Source organism: Micropterus salmoides, unplaced genomic scaffold (assembly GCF_014851395.1).
Source record: "Micropterus salmoides isolate LMB-PRFRI ecotype aquatic unplaced genomic scaffold, ASM1485139v1 Ms_hic_scaffold_7, whole genome shotgun sequence".
Classification (NCBI taxonomy): Eukaryota; Metazoa; Chordata; class Actinopteri; order Centrarchiformes; family Centrarchidae; genus Micropterus; species Micropterus salmoides.
In genome coordinates this window covers 26,544,964-26,561,929 of record NW_024044459.1, presented here as the reverse complement: position 1 = coordinate 26,561,929, position 16,966 = coordinate 26,544,964, and the positions used below count along the sequence as shown (strand labels likewise).

The following is a 16,966-nucleotide window of genomic DNA, read 5'->3' as shown; positions in this document are numbered from 1 at the left end:
AAAACAGTAGCTGACACTAGACAAGACAGAACTGATCTGTTACTTTAAGGTCGAGTGAGCATGGTGGGACTGGAGCGTTATAAAGTGCGTAGTGCAACCCCTACTTAATAGTAGCAGGACTAATATCTTGTATCTGTATTTGTATCTTTGAGTCTGTACTTTGAATGGCTGCAGTGTTTGGAAGGTGCTAAATAAACTTGCCTTGCCTTGCCTAATAACAGTAGGCTATGTAAACAGTGTGGAAGTGCCGTAGCAGCATGAACATATTGAGTGGACAGTAGTGCATAATGTGAGATGTGAAGGCTACATAAAAAGTGTGGCATTTAGGAAACAGTGTCAATCCACTTTGACTCCGTTTGAGCACCAAGCATCAACGTCAACACGGAATCCTTATCTCGCTGGAGCCTTGTGCTCTGCCCTCGCTGAGTGCTCCAGGATGTTGATGGGGCAGGTCTGTGTGAACATGTGTGCATAATAACAGTCTTAGATTTCCCATTGCCTGGCAGCATGTCCAGACCGGACATTTACCAGGACATTTTCCTTGCCTCTGTCGCCTAGTGCTTGCTCTTAGTGGGAACTGTTGGGTTTCTGTAAATATCATCACAGAGTACGGTCTAGACCTGCTCTTTAATGAAAAGTGCTCTGAGATAACTGTGTTGTGATTTGGCGCTATATAATAAAACTGAATTGAATTGAAAATTGATTAAGTACATAAACATGTCTATTGAGCAGTAGAAGCCAAATATATCAACAGAGGAATTGCCCAGTTCAAAGTAAAATTCAATAAGCTTATCCATATATCTTATATATATATATATCTTATCCGTTGCGCTGGGAGCAGCCGACCAGACACAGCTATGGCTCAGAAGGAACAAAAGAATACAAGTGTTGTGAGGGAACGCAAAAGTATTGCATGAGAACGGAAAACATATTGCGAGGGAAAGCAAAAGTAGTCTAAATACACTGCGGGTCCCCTTACACGGAAATTCCCACGTTCCGCCACCGTGTTTCTATGGTAGCCCAAACAGACAAGTTGCCATACAGAGTGCATTTTGTCACTACATTGAATACGGCAGTACGATCTGAAAACCCTTTGAAACACTTGATATCGATTTTGGTAGCATTTGATCGAAGACTTGAGGGGACACAGATGTTAATTGATTTAGTATATTCTAAAAAAAATATAGAGTGACAGACTTCTGAATTGACCATAGGTTGTAGCAAGTGATTTCAACTCTCTGGGACATACGGGTGATTTTGTAGAAGTTTGGAATGAGAAATATCTAGAAAAATTCTAGAGACATTTTTGTTGTAATAAGCCATGCCCACTTTAAGTAGATTAACAATAGCTTAAGACAGTTTTCATTTTGATTTATGTAAAATAGTACGCATAGCCACAAAAGTTCAAATTTATGAACAAAAACAAACAGATTGAAATATAAAAATTCTTTTGATAACTTTAGATGTAGATTTTAAGTCCATAGATGATCCTCCCAAAGTTTTGGGTCGTTTGGCCACAATCAACAAATGGTGTTTGACATGTTTGCAAAAATAGGTTTCTGAGAAAAGTGATTAAAAGTTGCATAATTTTACATTTTTAGAGCATAAGACATTAGAGCAAAGATGCAGATGAATCGAGAGATTGAAAGGATGAAACAACTTTGACTCTAAACAGAGCCGTTTTTCAGGATAATTGCAAAAAAAAGAATGAAGGAATGAAATAATAATGAGAACAGCTTCTTTTGCTGCTAAGATCCCTAATACATTTTATTTATATAGCACTAATCAAACAGATTATGATTTAGATAAAGATATAGATTATGCTCATTTGTATGTATTGTTTATTTAAAAGAAGCAAACACGGCCAAATCCATATTCTTCTTCATATTCTCTATAACATAATTTACAACATTTCAGTAACCATCATTAAACACCATGAGATAAAATGAAGAATGTCATCTACAGGTACTGGAAATCAATACAGATCAATGATACAAGGGTTACTACAGGGAGTAAATTTTAAGACTGGACTAACAAGCTTCAGCACATTCTCTAGTACTGATTTCCATTTAAAACTACACGAGATCCAGTCATACAAACATTAGTGTATCAAAGTAAGGCAGATAACTGTAATACTTTACTCGTGGAATATTTTTAAGGTATATTGTTCTGCTTTTTAGTTAAAACAATTTACTTCCTTCTCTCCTACTCCTACTACTAATATTTTAAAACATACAAGTCTTTGCAATCACATCTGTCTTGCCTTTTGCCTGAATAACAGGGATAAAGCAAAAACTTATTTAATACATTATAGTGGTTGTTCCTAAATTTGAGTCCTGTGTCATACTGTGAATTTAAAAAGAGCGAGCTTCTAGTATGTATCATGGAAATCAGTCAAGGAGGGGTACATCCCATATGTCGCATTGGATGGAGGTGGAACAGAAGGGCATGAGGTGGTTGAGTTTTGTGGAAAGCTGGTCCCTCCTGGCATTTCTGAGTTTGTAAATGCTTCAAACCCATAGGTGGGATAAGCAGGCGGATGCTCCTCATAAGGCCCCTGTAAAGCGGGCAGGATGACTATGGGGAACTTGATCTCGGGGTCTGAAGCATATTTGACATCCAGATAGACCTGTGGTGGAGAAATAGTCAGCACTTATAACAATCATGCAGCCCTGGTGACATCAAGACCTACACACACATTTTGGGAAGAGAGATACACACCCTGAGCCTGTACTCTACTTTGATGATGTTGCAGTTTAAGATGGACACACACGTGGTGGGAGAGATGGTGATCGTCCTGGTGACAGTCTGGCCTGCAGATGGTGGGATGGCGTCACCCACCTCTTTTAGGATATTTCTGGTTTCGACTTTCCTCTTCCCCTTTGCAAAGTAACTGTACTTGCTATACAAACAGTATTTGGGCTTAATATGACGAGATGATTTGTTCTGAATGTAGGCTACAACCTTCATGCCTTCCCCTGCAAAACAGAGCAGCACTTATTATTATCCGATAGTTGGAAAACATAAAACATGCTCTCTTAAATAGAATTAAAAAGGAGTGATAGACAGCAATAATCTTATACTATATACAGTGTATGTAATTTTTAACAATTAAAAATATACAGAACTAAAGTCTGCGGTTACCCCTGCATTAGTTGTAGACACATGACAAATAAAAATCACCTTATTATCGTGAAGGTACAAGCTGCATTAGAATGCAATGTACTCAAATTGTCTCTCATGTGGTTACACAACTTGACAACAAGAAACCTGAATTTTAAAAATATTAATACATTTAAATTCAGTACTAATCATTTATTAGTTAGTCTATGTAACTTCTGCTGAACAGCGGCCTCTAGCAAAGTGAAATAATGATAAATTCAGCAGAGAAGGGATACAAACCTTGAGTCAGTGTGCAGACTTGTAATGTCACAATTTCATATCTGAACTTTGCTAACATGTGCGTATATTAGTCACTATAAGCTACTGGTCATACCAGTCCAAGTAAAGCTATTACAACAAAACCCCTGAGTGTACTGAATAGAGCAAAGGTGTGTTTTAATGCTCATAAGAGAATGAACGTGTTATTTCTTCTTTCAAAATGTATACAGTCTAGCTTTAAATGTAAAACCCAGTTATTTTCAAATTACATTTTAGCTTTGCTTGGTGTGAAGGAGCAATTCTTCCAACCTATAGAACATATTTGGATTATCTTTCTGCCATTACGATTGCTACGTCTCATTTGTTGTTGTCTTATCTTTAGACCATAAACAAGTCCATTAGCAAAGGGACTTTGAGCTACAACTGCAAAGAGTTTATTTGTTTTACTGCAACCCACTGTTAAAATAATCTGTTAAGTGAATGTATAATTCAACAATTTTAGATCACATATTATCTAAAATTACCTTGGTGAAAGCAGGTTCGCTCAATGTTTACATCCATGCCTACTGTTCCCGATGTAAAGAGCTTCATTTTCTTATCAATTGTACTGTGCTGTGGAGTCTGAAAGTAAAAAGACAAGTTAATTAGAGATGGTGTAACTTCTCTTTACTGCAGCGGTGTCCAAATCAAACAGTAAACACATTGGACATGTGTGTGTCTGTGTGTGTGTTGTAAGGTAGGTACCATCAGCAATGGATCGCTGTTTAGGTTTTCTTTGTGGATGAGGGTGAACTGCGCATTAGCTTTGCTGTCCACTCTCATTGACCGGCTCAGATTTGCCTCCAGTGTGTACACAATCTTTCCTGATGAGCTTTTGAAGGACGATGGCAAGTCTCTGCAAGTCGTGACAACACAATATACAAAACACTATGCATGAGTGACAGTAATACTCTTTCAGTAGTGATTAACTTAGAAAGCATTAAGAGAATCCACATTATAGAGCTAACCTCATTAAGTGCAAATTAATGATTGAAAAAAAACAACAAGATAAGACAATAGAACTCACTGTGCAGGGATCTGAAAGGTGAATGGGTAGACATGGCAGCCCGGGCCAACAATATTGTTGTCTGAAAGGCAATAAACTTACTTAATGTGGCCTCCACTTCTGGTTTGTTAATCAAACCACAAGTTAATACATTTCTGGCTCTTAGACTCGGATATACTCACTCTGAATTGTAAATGTGTTGAATTAGGAAGACAAAAGTGGGAGAAATTTTAAAAACAAACTTCTCACTAGAACCTGTTCACTGTCATTTGAATAGCTCAAAAACACACAAACGTCTCATCAAACCTTAATGTTAGATTAATTTTCCTAAATCCTACAGTATGTATATTTAAGTCCAGATTGTGGGATTTATTTAACCACTTGTATATCCTCAGTTCTCACCAGTGAAAATAACCACAAAAGGACGCTGTGTGCCATGTTGTATGTGCAAATACACTTAATGCAGGACACAACATTTTTAAAAGGAGATATTTAGAACAAAATACAAAGTGAAAAATGCTTCATAGCATATGGAAATTGTAACATTAAAAAAATTGTTAATAAATGTATTGACATAAGAAGCTCACTTACCCTGGCCCTCCTGAATGATAAATTGTTTGATACTGAAGAACTTCTCTTTGTTATGGTATTCTATAACTGTTTTTCCATAATGTTCAGTCCACGAGACTTTGGCTTTTCCCTTCAGCTTTACACAGAGTGAATCTATGTTGCAGTCTTTTGCTAGTTCGAATGTAATTTGTCCTGTCAGATAATCACCACTGGTGAAAATATTGTCTTTGTTTATGGGATTAGATCCCACCGAAAAGTTTTTAACAGTATTCGACATGATACACTTTGTGACTGCTAAGCAATGCTGTGAGTCCAAGGCAAGTGTCAGCTGAGATAGCGGAGACAGAGATTTTATATGTTGCAAGGTGTGTCTCAGCATGCAGATTGACACTTTTGGTAATAATTAAACCACAATACTTTAATAAATCTTGCCTACTGGTGACAGCTGATGCGAAATGAATAATTATTGGCTCTAAGAATATAAAATGTTACTTTGGGTATAAAAAGATTTTTTTAAATTAGTATTTATTGCATAAATCAATGCTGTGGTTATACAACACCATTTAATGAATGAGCTCATTCTGTGTGTGCTGGCAGCATATGCTACTACATGCTGCTTCTGGCTGTCCTTATGTGGGTGTGTCTAACACCTGTTAATACATTACAAGCAGGGATCATGTGAGCTACACATGATACTGGAAATAATGAGTATATGGAAACCAGCAAAGGTGCATCAGCACACCTGGGGTGTGTCTAAAAGCACAGTGCGAGTATAAACAGCCTTGAAAGCACCATAATGGTAGCAAAAATATATATAGTAACAGAAATGTACATAAGAATCCCTAATCATGTTTAAATGTCATTCTGGTACACAGTTCTTAGTAAGAGAGTAATTAAGTAAAGCTTTATTCATCTTCCCTTCATCACCAGGGTCACTAAGTGTTTCACAGTTACAAAGATGACTAAATAATTACAACAAATACATTTTATTGCCATTTATTGTGTCAGTGCCCTAAAACAGGACTAATTTTATTATATTGCAGTTGAGTAAAGCAAAATTAATAATTCCATGTGAAGTCCATAGCCTGGTGATATCAGACTGTCTGATCAGACTTAAAGCTGAAAATAATCGTGGGTATGTGGCTAAACCAGTTGTCAAGGTACTGTCTCCAGTCCAAGGTTCACGTTGCATAACCACTGCAGCTTCATCATCAACTGTGAAATATGAACGGAGGCAATGAACCTTGTATATTGCTGACCCCTACAGGAAACCAGATGGCCTGCACCATAATTGCAACCAATATGTAGTTGTAAAAAAGGCTAAATAAATGAAAATTCTGATAGCACAAACATTAATTAAAAAATATCTTGATCCAACTGCAGTGATAACACAAAGGTAAAAACAATACCTGAAAATCCTTACAGAAAGACAACAAGTCTTTTTGCATTATGACACTAAATATGACACACGCAAGACTTGAGGGATGCGACATCAGAGAGAAGGCAACAAAAGAGGAAGCAGAGTCTTTGCTGGAGAGTTGGGCCACATTCACTTTAATATTGGGATTTCAAACTGCTATAAACCAGCCTTTCAGCCATACATACAACAGTAAATAGCTGATGCAGTCAAGCCACCTTCCGTTCTGATGGACGCACTGTTTAGGCTACAATACATGGCACAGATATGACTGTGAGACAGAGAAGGGTCTACGTACATTTACTTTAGATGTACTTAATTAAATGTAGCATAAAATTATTGATAGCCAGTTAAGTTGGTGACCGGACGAGTGGCCCAGAGATGCGAGAGGCTGTCCAAAACAAAGAGGCAATGAGGATGAAGCCCAGCAACAGCTAAAGCTAGTCAGTATGGTAGCCAGCTATAACTATAGTAAGCACAAGTTCTAAATTCCAATACTGTAAATTCATTTTATATATTAAACAAAAACATTAACATTTTTCATTTTCACATATGAAAGGAGCAGCCTGAGAAGATCTCAGATCTTCTGCTCTCAGATGTTATCAACCATAAAAACAGCCAGCCATCGATGTTAGTGAATATTAACATACTGGCTCCCATAGAGGGAGTGCCAGCTGAATAGACAGCTTTCCTCCAGGAAATTAAGCTAATTCGCAATGACAGTGTGAGTGAATTTAGTTTACACTCTACTTGCAGCGTTTTCTTTGCTGAAGGGGGGGCAAAAAAGTAATCTGGTACGTGGTATTGAATCAGTTCAGCCGAGCATTCAGCTGTTTGCATGGAAGGGCTTTGTCATCAACATCCTCATTAAGAGCGCATTTACCTTTACTGTTCCCAAACTTCTAATTTAGTCAGATTATAGACATACTAAACATATACTTACAATAATATATTCCAAATTATAGCATTTACAATAGGTCAGTGCAGGTTCTTGACGTTGTTTTTTTAGGACTATCTGAGACAATCCCTTAACGACCCAGCTGGGATTTCACAAAAAGTAACATTTTTCCATTTAGGCAAGAACAGGAGAATCTTATCCGAATGTTAAATGCATGTCGATAATAACATCTTTGGTATGGTATAAGTGGTAATAACATTTAAACTACAACACATCAGTTCCCACATGCTTCAATCTACTTAATCCTAAAATGTAGATTTACAATAATCTATAGTGAATAGTGCATATAAAACACACACGCTCTGAAAACTGAATGACAGTTTGTGTGACCACAGTATGATGCTCTGAGGCAGTTTCCACAAAACAAGCTTTGTGTCATGACATTTTAAAGTTTTCGCAATTATGCTGACAAAGATGCAATCAAACACACACACACACACACACACACACATATAACTCATTTCACTATTATAAAGCTGGGGGAAAACATGGGGGAAATATGTTTAAACAGAATGACAATAATAAGCATTCTAAACATAGAAATGATTTACACAGTTGACTGTGGTTCAATAATAAAATAAAGCAATGCAAGAAAGGATATCGCCTGCAGTGGTAAATATTAAAACACATAGAGACAAGCAAAACATCAAGTAGTACACAATAAAATAAACAGAGATAGAATTTGACTGCTGAAGAGTACCAAAATGAGCAAAAGCGAAGAAGAGACATCTTTAGAAGTATAACTGAACATACAAGTGTCATGGGATGTTTCACCACAAACTGTGCGTTGAGCTGTAAACATTTAATGCTCAGTGGCAAAGGTCTCCCCTGGTGTGGTGACCATGACACAAAAATCCTGAGAAACAAGATTCTTCCAGTAACAAGTCACACTGAGAAATTACATATTCTATATTTTCATCTAATCTAATATTACATATATTTCAAACATTTCAAGGTGTTCCCACATTTACTCACAAATAAGGTGGGGGATGAGTGTTTACAAGGGTGTCACACAGGATGATTGGAAACAGCACGGTGAGGTCCGGGAAAGCTGTTACTCTGAGGGTCGCCTATGGGACACAAGAAAACGAGACACGCAGATTTGAATTTCATCATGAGGCTGTTTTAAAGAACCGGTTGATAATCCAAATTCTGATCCATGGAAAATCAAAACAGATTTAAAGCAGCAAATTAAAGCTCTCTGAACTAGTGAGTGTTTTTTTCCACCATCTTAAAGCTCTGCACCATCAGACCATCAGTCTGTCGTTGGTACCAACCTCAATAAAGTATTCCACTTCCAGGATGCTGCAGTTAGAGATGGTGAGCGTTGCAGACGATGGAATAGTGAGTATGATCTCAGTGTGCACGTCAGAGGTGTGAGCGCTGATGGGCTGTCCAGTCACTGACGCAAAGTTTTTGAAAATCATTCTCTTGTGGGCCTTGTTGTGGGTGTAGAAACCCTGTTTCTGCTGCAGTCTCACCTTTGGAGTAGCTGTTCGAGATGAAGCATTGCTAAAGTCGCAAACTATTTTCACACTTTCACCTGGAGGAAGCACATACACAGTGTTTGGATGTGGTTATTTCAATAAAAAATGCTAACGCTTCACTATTATGATTATTTCATTATGCACATGGGTGGATGGATAGATGGATGGATGGATGGATGGATGGATGTAGTACCAGGGATGAAGGCTTTCTTCTCTATACTGACTGTCATTGTGATGGGGCCTGAGGCACACCACAGGCAGCACAGTGTCATGTTGTTGGAGCCTGAGAGAGGGGCCTGAAGAAAAACAACGCTGTGACAGTGGTGCAGCAGTTGAAATGTAATCAGTTTGTTTCTTATCTCACCGAAAAGCTGTTAAAGCACAAAGTCTTGCCTGAACAATGCAGGTAACTGCCCCAGGGCTCAGGTTCTCCAGGTTTACTGTTGCTTTGTTACAAATCCATACTACCTACTAACTATCCACAGTATTCAGGATACCAATATTTATAATATACAAGAAATTAACATACTATACTAACTGCTATACTATCAGGGAATGATGCAACACATGCATCAGTGGACATCAATGAAACTGCACCTTTATAATACTACTGGTAAACTTTACACATTCAAGCAAAATGGATAAAGTACCACTTTCAGTTCCTTTGTGCATTGTATTGTGGAACAATAATGTCCATAAACAATACAACCAATGAGCCTTGTAATGAAAAAGTTCCCTTTCACTTACCCACAGCTCTGGCTGGTTGGTATCAACGCAGTTCACAAAGTTCAACTCTGTCACAAAGTCCTTGGACATACGCCAGGGTCTGTTGAAGCCCACTGTCAAGGTGTAGACGATTTTCCCGTGAACCCCACGGAAGGCGGATGGGAAGTCCCTGCATCGATGCAAAATAATTAAGTTTGTGGAAATGATAAGATGCTGATGCAACCTGGAGACAAGACACAAAACTTTTTGCAAAGAGATTAAGATGAAGATTCAACAAACTCAGATTCATCCAAAGACCCAGCGATCACGTGGTAGTGAACAATTTTGGGATACCCTGGATTTAGTTAACAGTCTTGCTTTAAGTTCATGATAATCCGTGCACATCAATATATCTTTATCTAAAGTAGGCTACAGTGTGAACACTGAACAGAAACAAGAAAACAAAGCGACTTAGGCTTTGTTCAGACTGCCAGCCCAAATTCGTTTTTGTCATATGCGGATTAGATCCAGATTCATTTTACAAAGTCTGGACAACAAAAAACAAAAAACACTAATAAACCTAATTCCAATCGGATTTCAGTCTCAGTCCACACCGTCCAGCTCTGGCCGCTCAAATCGGATTTCAGTGTCTTTTGCATCATTTAGGCGACACACAATGCCAAATCCAGAGAGATGTGCTTTGGAGCAGCTAGATACTTTTTTATTTCCACGCAACAATGTTGGTGGTAATTGCATACCATACATCCATGGAGCTGCTGAGGAGAATCCTGCGCGCGATCAAGTCGCGTTGCAGAAGCATGTACGCTACGTCGCTGAGTTTCTCTGTCTGACTTGACAGCGTGATTGTTTGGAGGGCGTGCTCCCGTGTCACGAGCCTACCTTAAGCTTTAAGATTAATTGACAAGTCTTTACCACAGCAACTCATGCAGATAACTTAGTGATGTATTGGCACACACATCCAATCAGATCACTTCCAAATAAAAGTGCAGCTGTCTTAAAGATGTGACTTGACGAATGTGATTTGCCTGCAGTCTGAACAAAAAGCATCCGATATGTAAACTACTCATACACACCCCTGTGGGAGCTGACATGTAAATGGATAGACATGCGTGCCAGGCTGAAATTTTGTTGTCCCACCAGTAGCTGCAAGGGAAAGACAAACTGAGTAACTATTGAACAACGACTGATTGTTTGCAGTTTATCCAAACGGCCTCACTGAGTGCACACCGCTGTTTTCTTGCACGATGGCGCTTTTGAAGTTAAAGAAGTCCAGTTTTTCCGAATAGTGGACTCGCCGTCTTCTCCTCCCTCCTCCTCCTACATCAGCGGACCAGTGGACACTCGCCCTTCCTGTCAGTGCCATCGTTATTGAAGTGATATTCGTCTCCTTTGCGAGGTCGAAGGAGATGTGTCCTGTTATTATGTCGCCACTGGAGAATGTATTCCTGTCATTTACGACGCTGAAACTGATTTTGAAATTCTTTACCGTCGGCTGAAACATCGTTGAGAGAAAAAAATCTTATCAAAATTAAATATTCTAATTTTAGAAAAAGTTTCCTTGGTTAATGCAAAGGGACACGATATCACCTATTTAAGTGTTAAATGGCAACAACGCCGTGCCCCAAACAGCAGCAACTATTAAGCGCGTTCAGCTGACTGCGCAGGCGCAAAACAAAGCCGGAGACCCAACCTTGATTTCAGGAGGAGCCAGGGCCCCAAGTCCAGCATCTGCTAGAATGAAACACGGGACTCTTGAAGTTACAAACAAGACGATCGCAAAACGATTTAAGTTGTCTGATATTAAACACTTCATAGTAAAACTCACTCTGTACTGATACTTTTCAGTATAATACAAGATGCTTCAAAATCAACAAAGAGGTGTAATTGTAAACACGCACTGAAAAGCAAATCAGTTATGATTTAATTATAAAACTCTGCTGATTCATTTAATATATAATAGAATGTAGAAGATCAAATTAATTAATCTCTTTGTAATGTATAAGAGTTGATTGTGGTTGTGAATAATTTGTGTAACTTTTTTTTGGAATGTGATTAATTTATCATGTGGGTGACCAAGATGTTTATGTAAAGGTTAGTAATCTAATTTAGTTTCTCCTAAAAGAAGGGTTGCTGTGTCTTATAGCCAGTTTTCCTTTTTTGTCAAATGAAAACTTCGTTTGACTGCCTGCAACGTCTGACAAACGTTTTACACGTAACTGGACAAATCCCTGATTCAGAAATGAGTTACATTACAAATTGTATTTCACCTTAAACCTTGTTACTAAAAACTCCTTCATGTTCTCAGCAGGTCAGGTACCTTAGAGGTTAGGCTGACCTGCAAACAGATTTTTTCTTTTTGCAGTTCATCTAATCTCTCTACTCATTGTAAGATTGTGTCTAGTTTGTAAGTTTGTTGTACTGTAATAGGCTGTGTGTGATCTGCTCCGCAGGGTACACATCTGATGACATGATGAACATGATTTGCTTTTTGCTTCCTTTCTGCATCTCTTATAAAAAAAAGAGTCCTGATGTTCTGGCCTGAGGGTACAATAAGAGCCTAGTGTGTTTCTAAATTTCTGGATCATTTTATCTCAATGCTAGTACATTTGTCTTTGAAAAATCTGGTAGATTTGGAACTGTGGTCTTTTGAATGGGTTGTTTTTACCCAGTAAACATTTCAAACATGATCCGCTAATCACTATTCGCTGTGTCAGAAATCCCCACTCATTCACTATATAGTGGACTATATAGTGTGCTCGCCATTTTGTAGTGCTGTCCGAATGTATAGTGAGAGTTATTAAACCCTACATAGTCCACTCAGTGTATTCCAGAATGCATTTTGAAAAGTAATGTACAACCGATGGTCAATAACCTTAAGCCCTACATAGCATCATGCATTGTGCTGATAGAATAAAATATCCGAAAGTGTTGTTTTAATAATGCCAGTGAGCTCACTACATAGTGCTCTACATACAGCTCCCTACATATGGGGTAGGGAGTAATGAATGAGTGGGGATTTCGGACACAGATATTGTAGGCTATCCCACAACAGAACTTTGAAAGTACACCATTAGCATAAAAGTTGTTCAAAGACTTTGTCGGCATATTTTCATATTTCACAAGTACCCACGCGGTGTGTATGGCTTTAAATGACCGTGATCAAAATGTATGGCCTATAGTGAAGTGAGACAGTGAATTTCTGAAAGCTCCTCATGCTATAGGCTCACTGAAACAATCATTTAAAGATCTTGCTCAAAAGCTATTACTGCTGTAAAAGCAATAGAAATCTGTATTAGTGTTGCTGAATTCAACAGACATGGTTTTATCCAAATTGCTGTCTATTGGGCCCTGCAATAAGCCAGGACAATGGATTTTAATTTACTTGTGAAAATGTGTTGTTGTGGTTTAAGAAATGGGTGTTGTTTTGTTTGTTTGCTAAAAGAGTTACAAAGAAACATTATTTTGCCTCTACACCTCTGTCTAGAAGGATCAATGCATGGCAGTTGTGGTTTTATTTGCCCAGGTATTGAGATATCCGCCTTTCAGGCTTGTATCACCACATCAATACAATGGAGGTGAATAAAATGGAAATACATTTAAAAACAGAAATTTTTCTTTCAAAAATAATATTCCTGTTATTGTGGATAATCCACATGACCATAGCAACTCTTTTGTAGACCTCACTTTGTCCAGTGAGGTCTGAGAATGGTTTCATTGTTTCAGCATTTGTTTCAGTGAGTACCACAAACAAATTCCATTAATTTACACTGTATTGTCATCACAAGGAAGAGGCATGCCTTGGTTTCACTAGGGTAGGTGAGAAAATATGTCTTTTTGTAATTTGGGTGAACTGACCCTGTAACTGTTTAACCACTAGATGGCACTAAATACTTTATTCTAACGCTCACTGTGCATCATCCCATATGAACCATGACTACAGAACTTGCTAATAATACATCCTCATTTCACACCCAAATGTCATATTTCTTTCAGAAGTACTCTTGGAATAAGCTCCACAGTGGTATTTTAAACATAATGTTTTGTAATGCGTCAATAACAAGTGGTTTAACTACCCTTTGATAGGTTTATGGTACACAATGCAGCCATAAAATGCAGATAACGACCCATTAACACCGACAGCACAAGGCATATAAAAACTCCTGGCACAAGTTAACTTGACCACATATCTTTTCATACCTGCCGTCTTGGTCTATTTGAGAAGGATATAGACCTGCCAGCAGTTTCCTTTCAAGTATGAGATTTTCTTTGGAGTATAGTGAGGCTCAACATACTGTAGTACAAAGTACTTGAGAGATTGTGTTTGGGCTGTAACAGATGTATGGAAGCCATTCATCGCTTACCAGACATTTGACATTGCTTTGACACTACTGTTTGTTAAAACATATTTAATTCACAGACAGCTGTTACAGGATGGAAGTCTGTTAAACGGTTACCCATACAATGTCTTACAATATCCACTGCCAAAAGATGGACAGCACTGTCAGTGGTACACGTTTTTAGAAGGAAGTTATTTAGGAGCTATTTCCATGATACCAAACTTAAAGTACACCCCCCACCCCTCTTGTTTTATGATTGAATTTCTATTTGCTAAGTGTTTATATTAGGACTTTATCAAGACAAGTTTGTGATATTTACATCAGAATCTTGATGTAGCCCTTCAAACATATTATAAAACAGGAAGAGCTCATGAGCAGAGGCCGCTTCAGTCAACAAACTTTAATCATCATCATCTAATTGTCCATTGGCTTCTCAAAGACTTAACATTCAGGCTTATAAGCAGTGGAAATAATTTATTGTTGCACTCTGATGTCATTAAGGATTACTCATAAGTTTATCTTATTGATGAGCTGTCACATAAAGCGCAGGTACACCTTGCTTCACTAGCTTTTATTCACTTTTCTTCGTGAAAATTAAGCAAGAGTGAGGAAAATGAAACAATTAACAAATAGAAATTATACATAGTTAATTTTCTGTCAAAGAACAGACGTCTGACTCAAATTCCTGAGCTTAATGTTATAGTGTGAGATTATTAGTGAATCTCTTTTGTGCTGTGACAACATTCACTTCTGAGAAGTAATGCGTTGTATGTAAAATGTAGAATGTATTATGTATAGATGAGTGTTCATTCATGTTCAGTCTTTGTAACATGATCTTTTGATGCGGATCTACATGTTGGACATTAACTTGTGTGTGCACGTGTGTGTGTGTGTGTGTATCTTTGAGTACAGTGACACACATGGCCATTTATAATAGGTTTTGGCTTTAGCTGTATCTGATGAGGGCACCTATCAGGTTTAGTTGAGCTCACGGTGAGTTTACTTTGCCTGCCAACTTGGTAAACCAACCACATACAGTATGACAGCTGCACACACACACACACACGCATCTCCATCCATCTCTTTATCTCACAGATATCACATCACGTTGTTAATTGGATCATCCAGACAACAGCAGTAGGTACTTTGATCTAGCCGTGTCCAGTACTGGCAGAGTTACATCTAGATGAAAACTTTTTTCTTATTTTTGTTTGTCTTGGTTCATTTAATTTTTAAAGCTTATGTTGTTTTGACTTTGTATCTTGTTTGGATCTCTATAATAGCCATCATCAGCTAACGTAACAAGGCAGCCGGCGTGTGCAACAAACAAGCTAATATTCAATATTGCTCTCTTCAATCTTTGAGTAAGAACTTATATTTTCACTTTGACACCCAGTTAAAACCCTATTGTTTGTTGTATAGGAATAGAGTAGACATTTCAGCTTATCAGTTCTAAATCCAAAGTGAAGTAAAAGAACCCAGAGGATAAGCCGTGTTATTGATCTGTAGTTTCTACACACCGCCTCTCTCTAGTTAATCCACAGGGTCAGCTCTAATGACATTGAGGAGCTCTTCTGGCAGTCGGCACTGCTGCCATTTGCAATTTAGATAGAGGGAAAGGAGACGAGGAGGAGGAAGTGTATGAGGGTGAAAAAAATGAGCGAAAGTAAAAAAGAAGGGAAAAAAGAGATGATGGATAAAAGGAAAAGACAGGGGAAGAGAGACAGCGAGCGGATTGGGTCGATTTGAATGACAGAAAGTAAGAATTTTAGCAAGATACTCTGCTGACTGGATTATGCCACACAATAAATGTTCTCAATGAATACATTTGGCAACTTTTGTGTAATACATGAAGGAATTATGTAACCTTTTTAGACATTATTTGCTTGAAGTTACCACCAGGAACCTATTAGTTTAGTATGGCATAATGACTGTAAGCAAGGGGAAACACTTAGCCTGGCTCTGTCCAAAGGTACCTCTTAACCTCCCTAATAATATGTTATATCATTTTTGTTCAATCCATACCAAAACTAAAATGCAAAAACAACAATATGTCGTTTCACAGGGGTTATATGCTGGACTATTTCTTGGCCAGGAGCAGTGACTTGGTGACAACAAGAATTTAGGATATAGTCCTGCACATTACTCCCCATAAAAAAGGTGAATTATTAGTTTTACACTTCAGATTTTTTATTTAAAAAGATCGAGATAACTTGCTTATTAGTGAGCTTTAGAGGTGCTGGGAGGAGGATTTTGATACCGAGCCAGGCGAGATGTTCCCCCGTTTCCAGTCTTTAGGCTAAGATTTGCAGGAACCTTGATGTCTCACTGATGTAAGTTTCAGAATGAAGCATGCTACCCAAACTAAAAGTCTACAAATCTTCTTTAGAATTGTTGAAGAAATCTGAGGCACTCAAGGATGGTGATGGTCATATCTCGTGGCTATTTAGTCAGAGTAATAGTTAAAAACACATATGTGAGCCATTAAGGCCTTCATCAGGGCTAATAAAAATGGTTGCTTTGGGGCTATTTCTTGTTCATGTTATATATATATATGCAAGAGTTTTTTATTTGAGTCTTCCAATTAGGCATATGTTGAGAGGAAAGGGTTAACCATGTCAGATTTGTGCAGTTGTGCAGTTATGTGCTTCTGTTTTTTTTGCACCCGCTAAAAGAATTCCTGCAGCCAAACAGGAAGGCGCAGAGGGAACAGTTGGCAACCGTAATCTTGTGCAGATCCTCTGATAGCTTTCTTCTACACAAACAATGCCGGTCAACGCTAAGGAGGCTCTGGAGAGGTGTTGAAAGACCAGACAACCAAGAGCCAAGCTCTTTGTCAGTCTCTGACTGATCAACACACACACATGATTGTATAGTACCAGGAAAAGATCAGATTTAGTCACTTCAAAACAATCATGCCTCCAAATGTTTCACATCCTGCATTGCTCCTTTTCTTTCTTCCCGTCTTTCCTTTGTCGCTTACAATCTTACATTTGTTCTTTCTGGTTCTATTTCCAAAGCACAGGAGCACAGGTTAGATGTCCA

At 38.2% G+C, this 16,966-nt stretch overlaps 2 protein-coding genes across 2 annotated transcripts; both read right to left on the bottom strand.

Moving 5' to 3' along the window:
• Positions 1-1,749: 1,749 nt before the first annotated feature.
• Positions 1,750-6,285, bottom strand: LOC119892316 (arrestin domain-containing protein 3-like). Its single transcript, XM_038704519.1, has 6 exons — positions 6,240-6,285; positions 4,448-4,523; positions 4,126-4,276; positions 3,906-4,002; positions 2,722-2,978; positions 1,750-2,629 (listed from the first exon to the last, which is right to left on the bottom strand). The coding sequence occupies exons 1-6, from the start codon at positions 6,283-6,285 to the stop codon at positions 2,372-2,374; spliced, it is 885 nt and encodes a 294-aa protein (XP_038560447.1). The 3' UTR covers positions 1,750-2,371.
• Positions 6,286-6,527: 242 nt separating this feature from the next.
• Positions 6,528-11,275, bottom strand: LOC119892528 (arrestin domain-containing protein 3-like). The gene is made up of 6 exons (XM_038704804.1): positions 10,812-11,275; positions 10,658-10,727; positions 9,606-9,753; positions 9,052-9,154; positions 8,649-8,914; positions 6,528-8,441 (listed from the first exon to the last, which is right to left on the bottom strand). The coding sequence occupies exons 1-6, from the start codon at positions 11,083-11,085 to the stop codon at positions 8,343-8,345; spliced, it is 960 nt and encodes a 319-aa protein (XP_038560732.1). The 5' UTR covers positions 11,086-11,275; the 3' UTR covers positions 6,528-8,342.
• Between the last annotated feature and the right edge of the window lie 5,691 nt (positions 11,276-16,966).

Bases quoted from the DNA above. Each gene is read 5' to 3' on its own strand.
- LOC119892528 (XM_038704804.1), bottom strand. From the start codon at position 11,085: ATGTTTCAGCCGACGGTAAAGAATTTCAAAATCAGTTTCAGCGTCGTA. The intron at 10,728-10,811 runs GTGTGCACTCAG...TTTCCCTTGCAG, and splicing joins CATCGTGCAAGAAAACAGCG to CTACTGGTGGGACAACAAAA. The intron at 9,155-9,605 runs GTAAGTGAAAGG...GTTTTTCTTCAG, and splicing joins CCAACCAGCCAGAGCTGTGG to GCCCCTCTCTCAGGCTCCAA.
- LOC119892316 (XM_038704519.1), bottom strand. From the start codon at position 6,285: ATGGTGCAGGCCATCTGGTTTCCTGTAGGGGTCAGCAATATACAAG. The intron at 4,524-6,239 runs GTTCATTGCCTC...ACATTAAGTAAG, and splicing joins AGGGGTCAGCAATATACAAG to TTTATTGCCTTTCAGACAAC. The intron at 4,003-4,125 runs GTACCTACCTTA...TTTTACTTTCAG, and splicing joins ACAGCGATCCATTGCTGATG to ACTCCACAGCACAGTACAAT.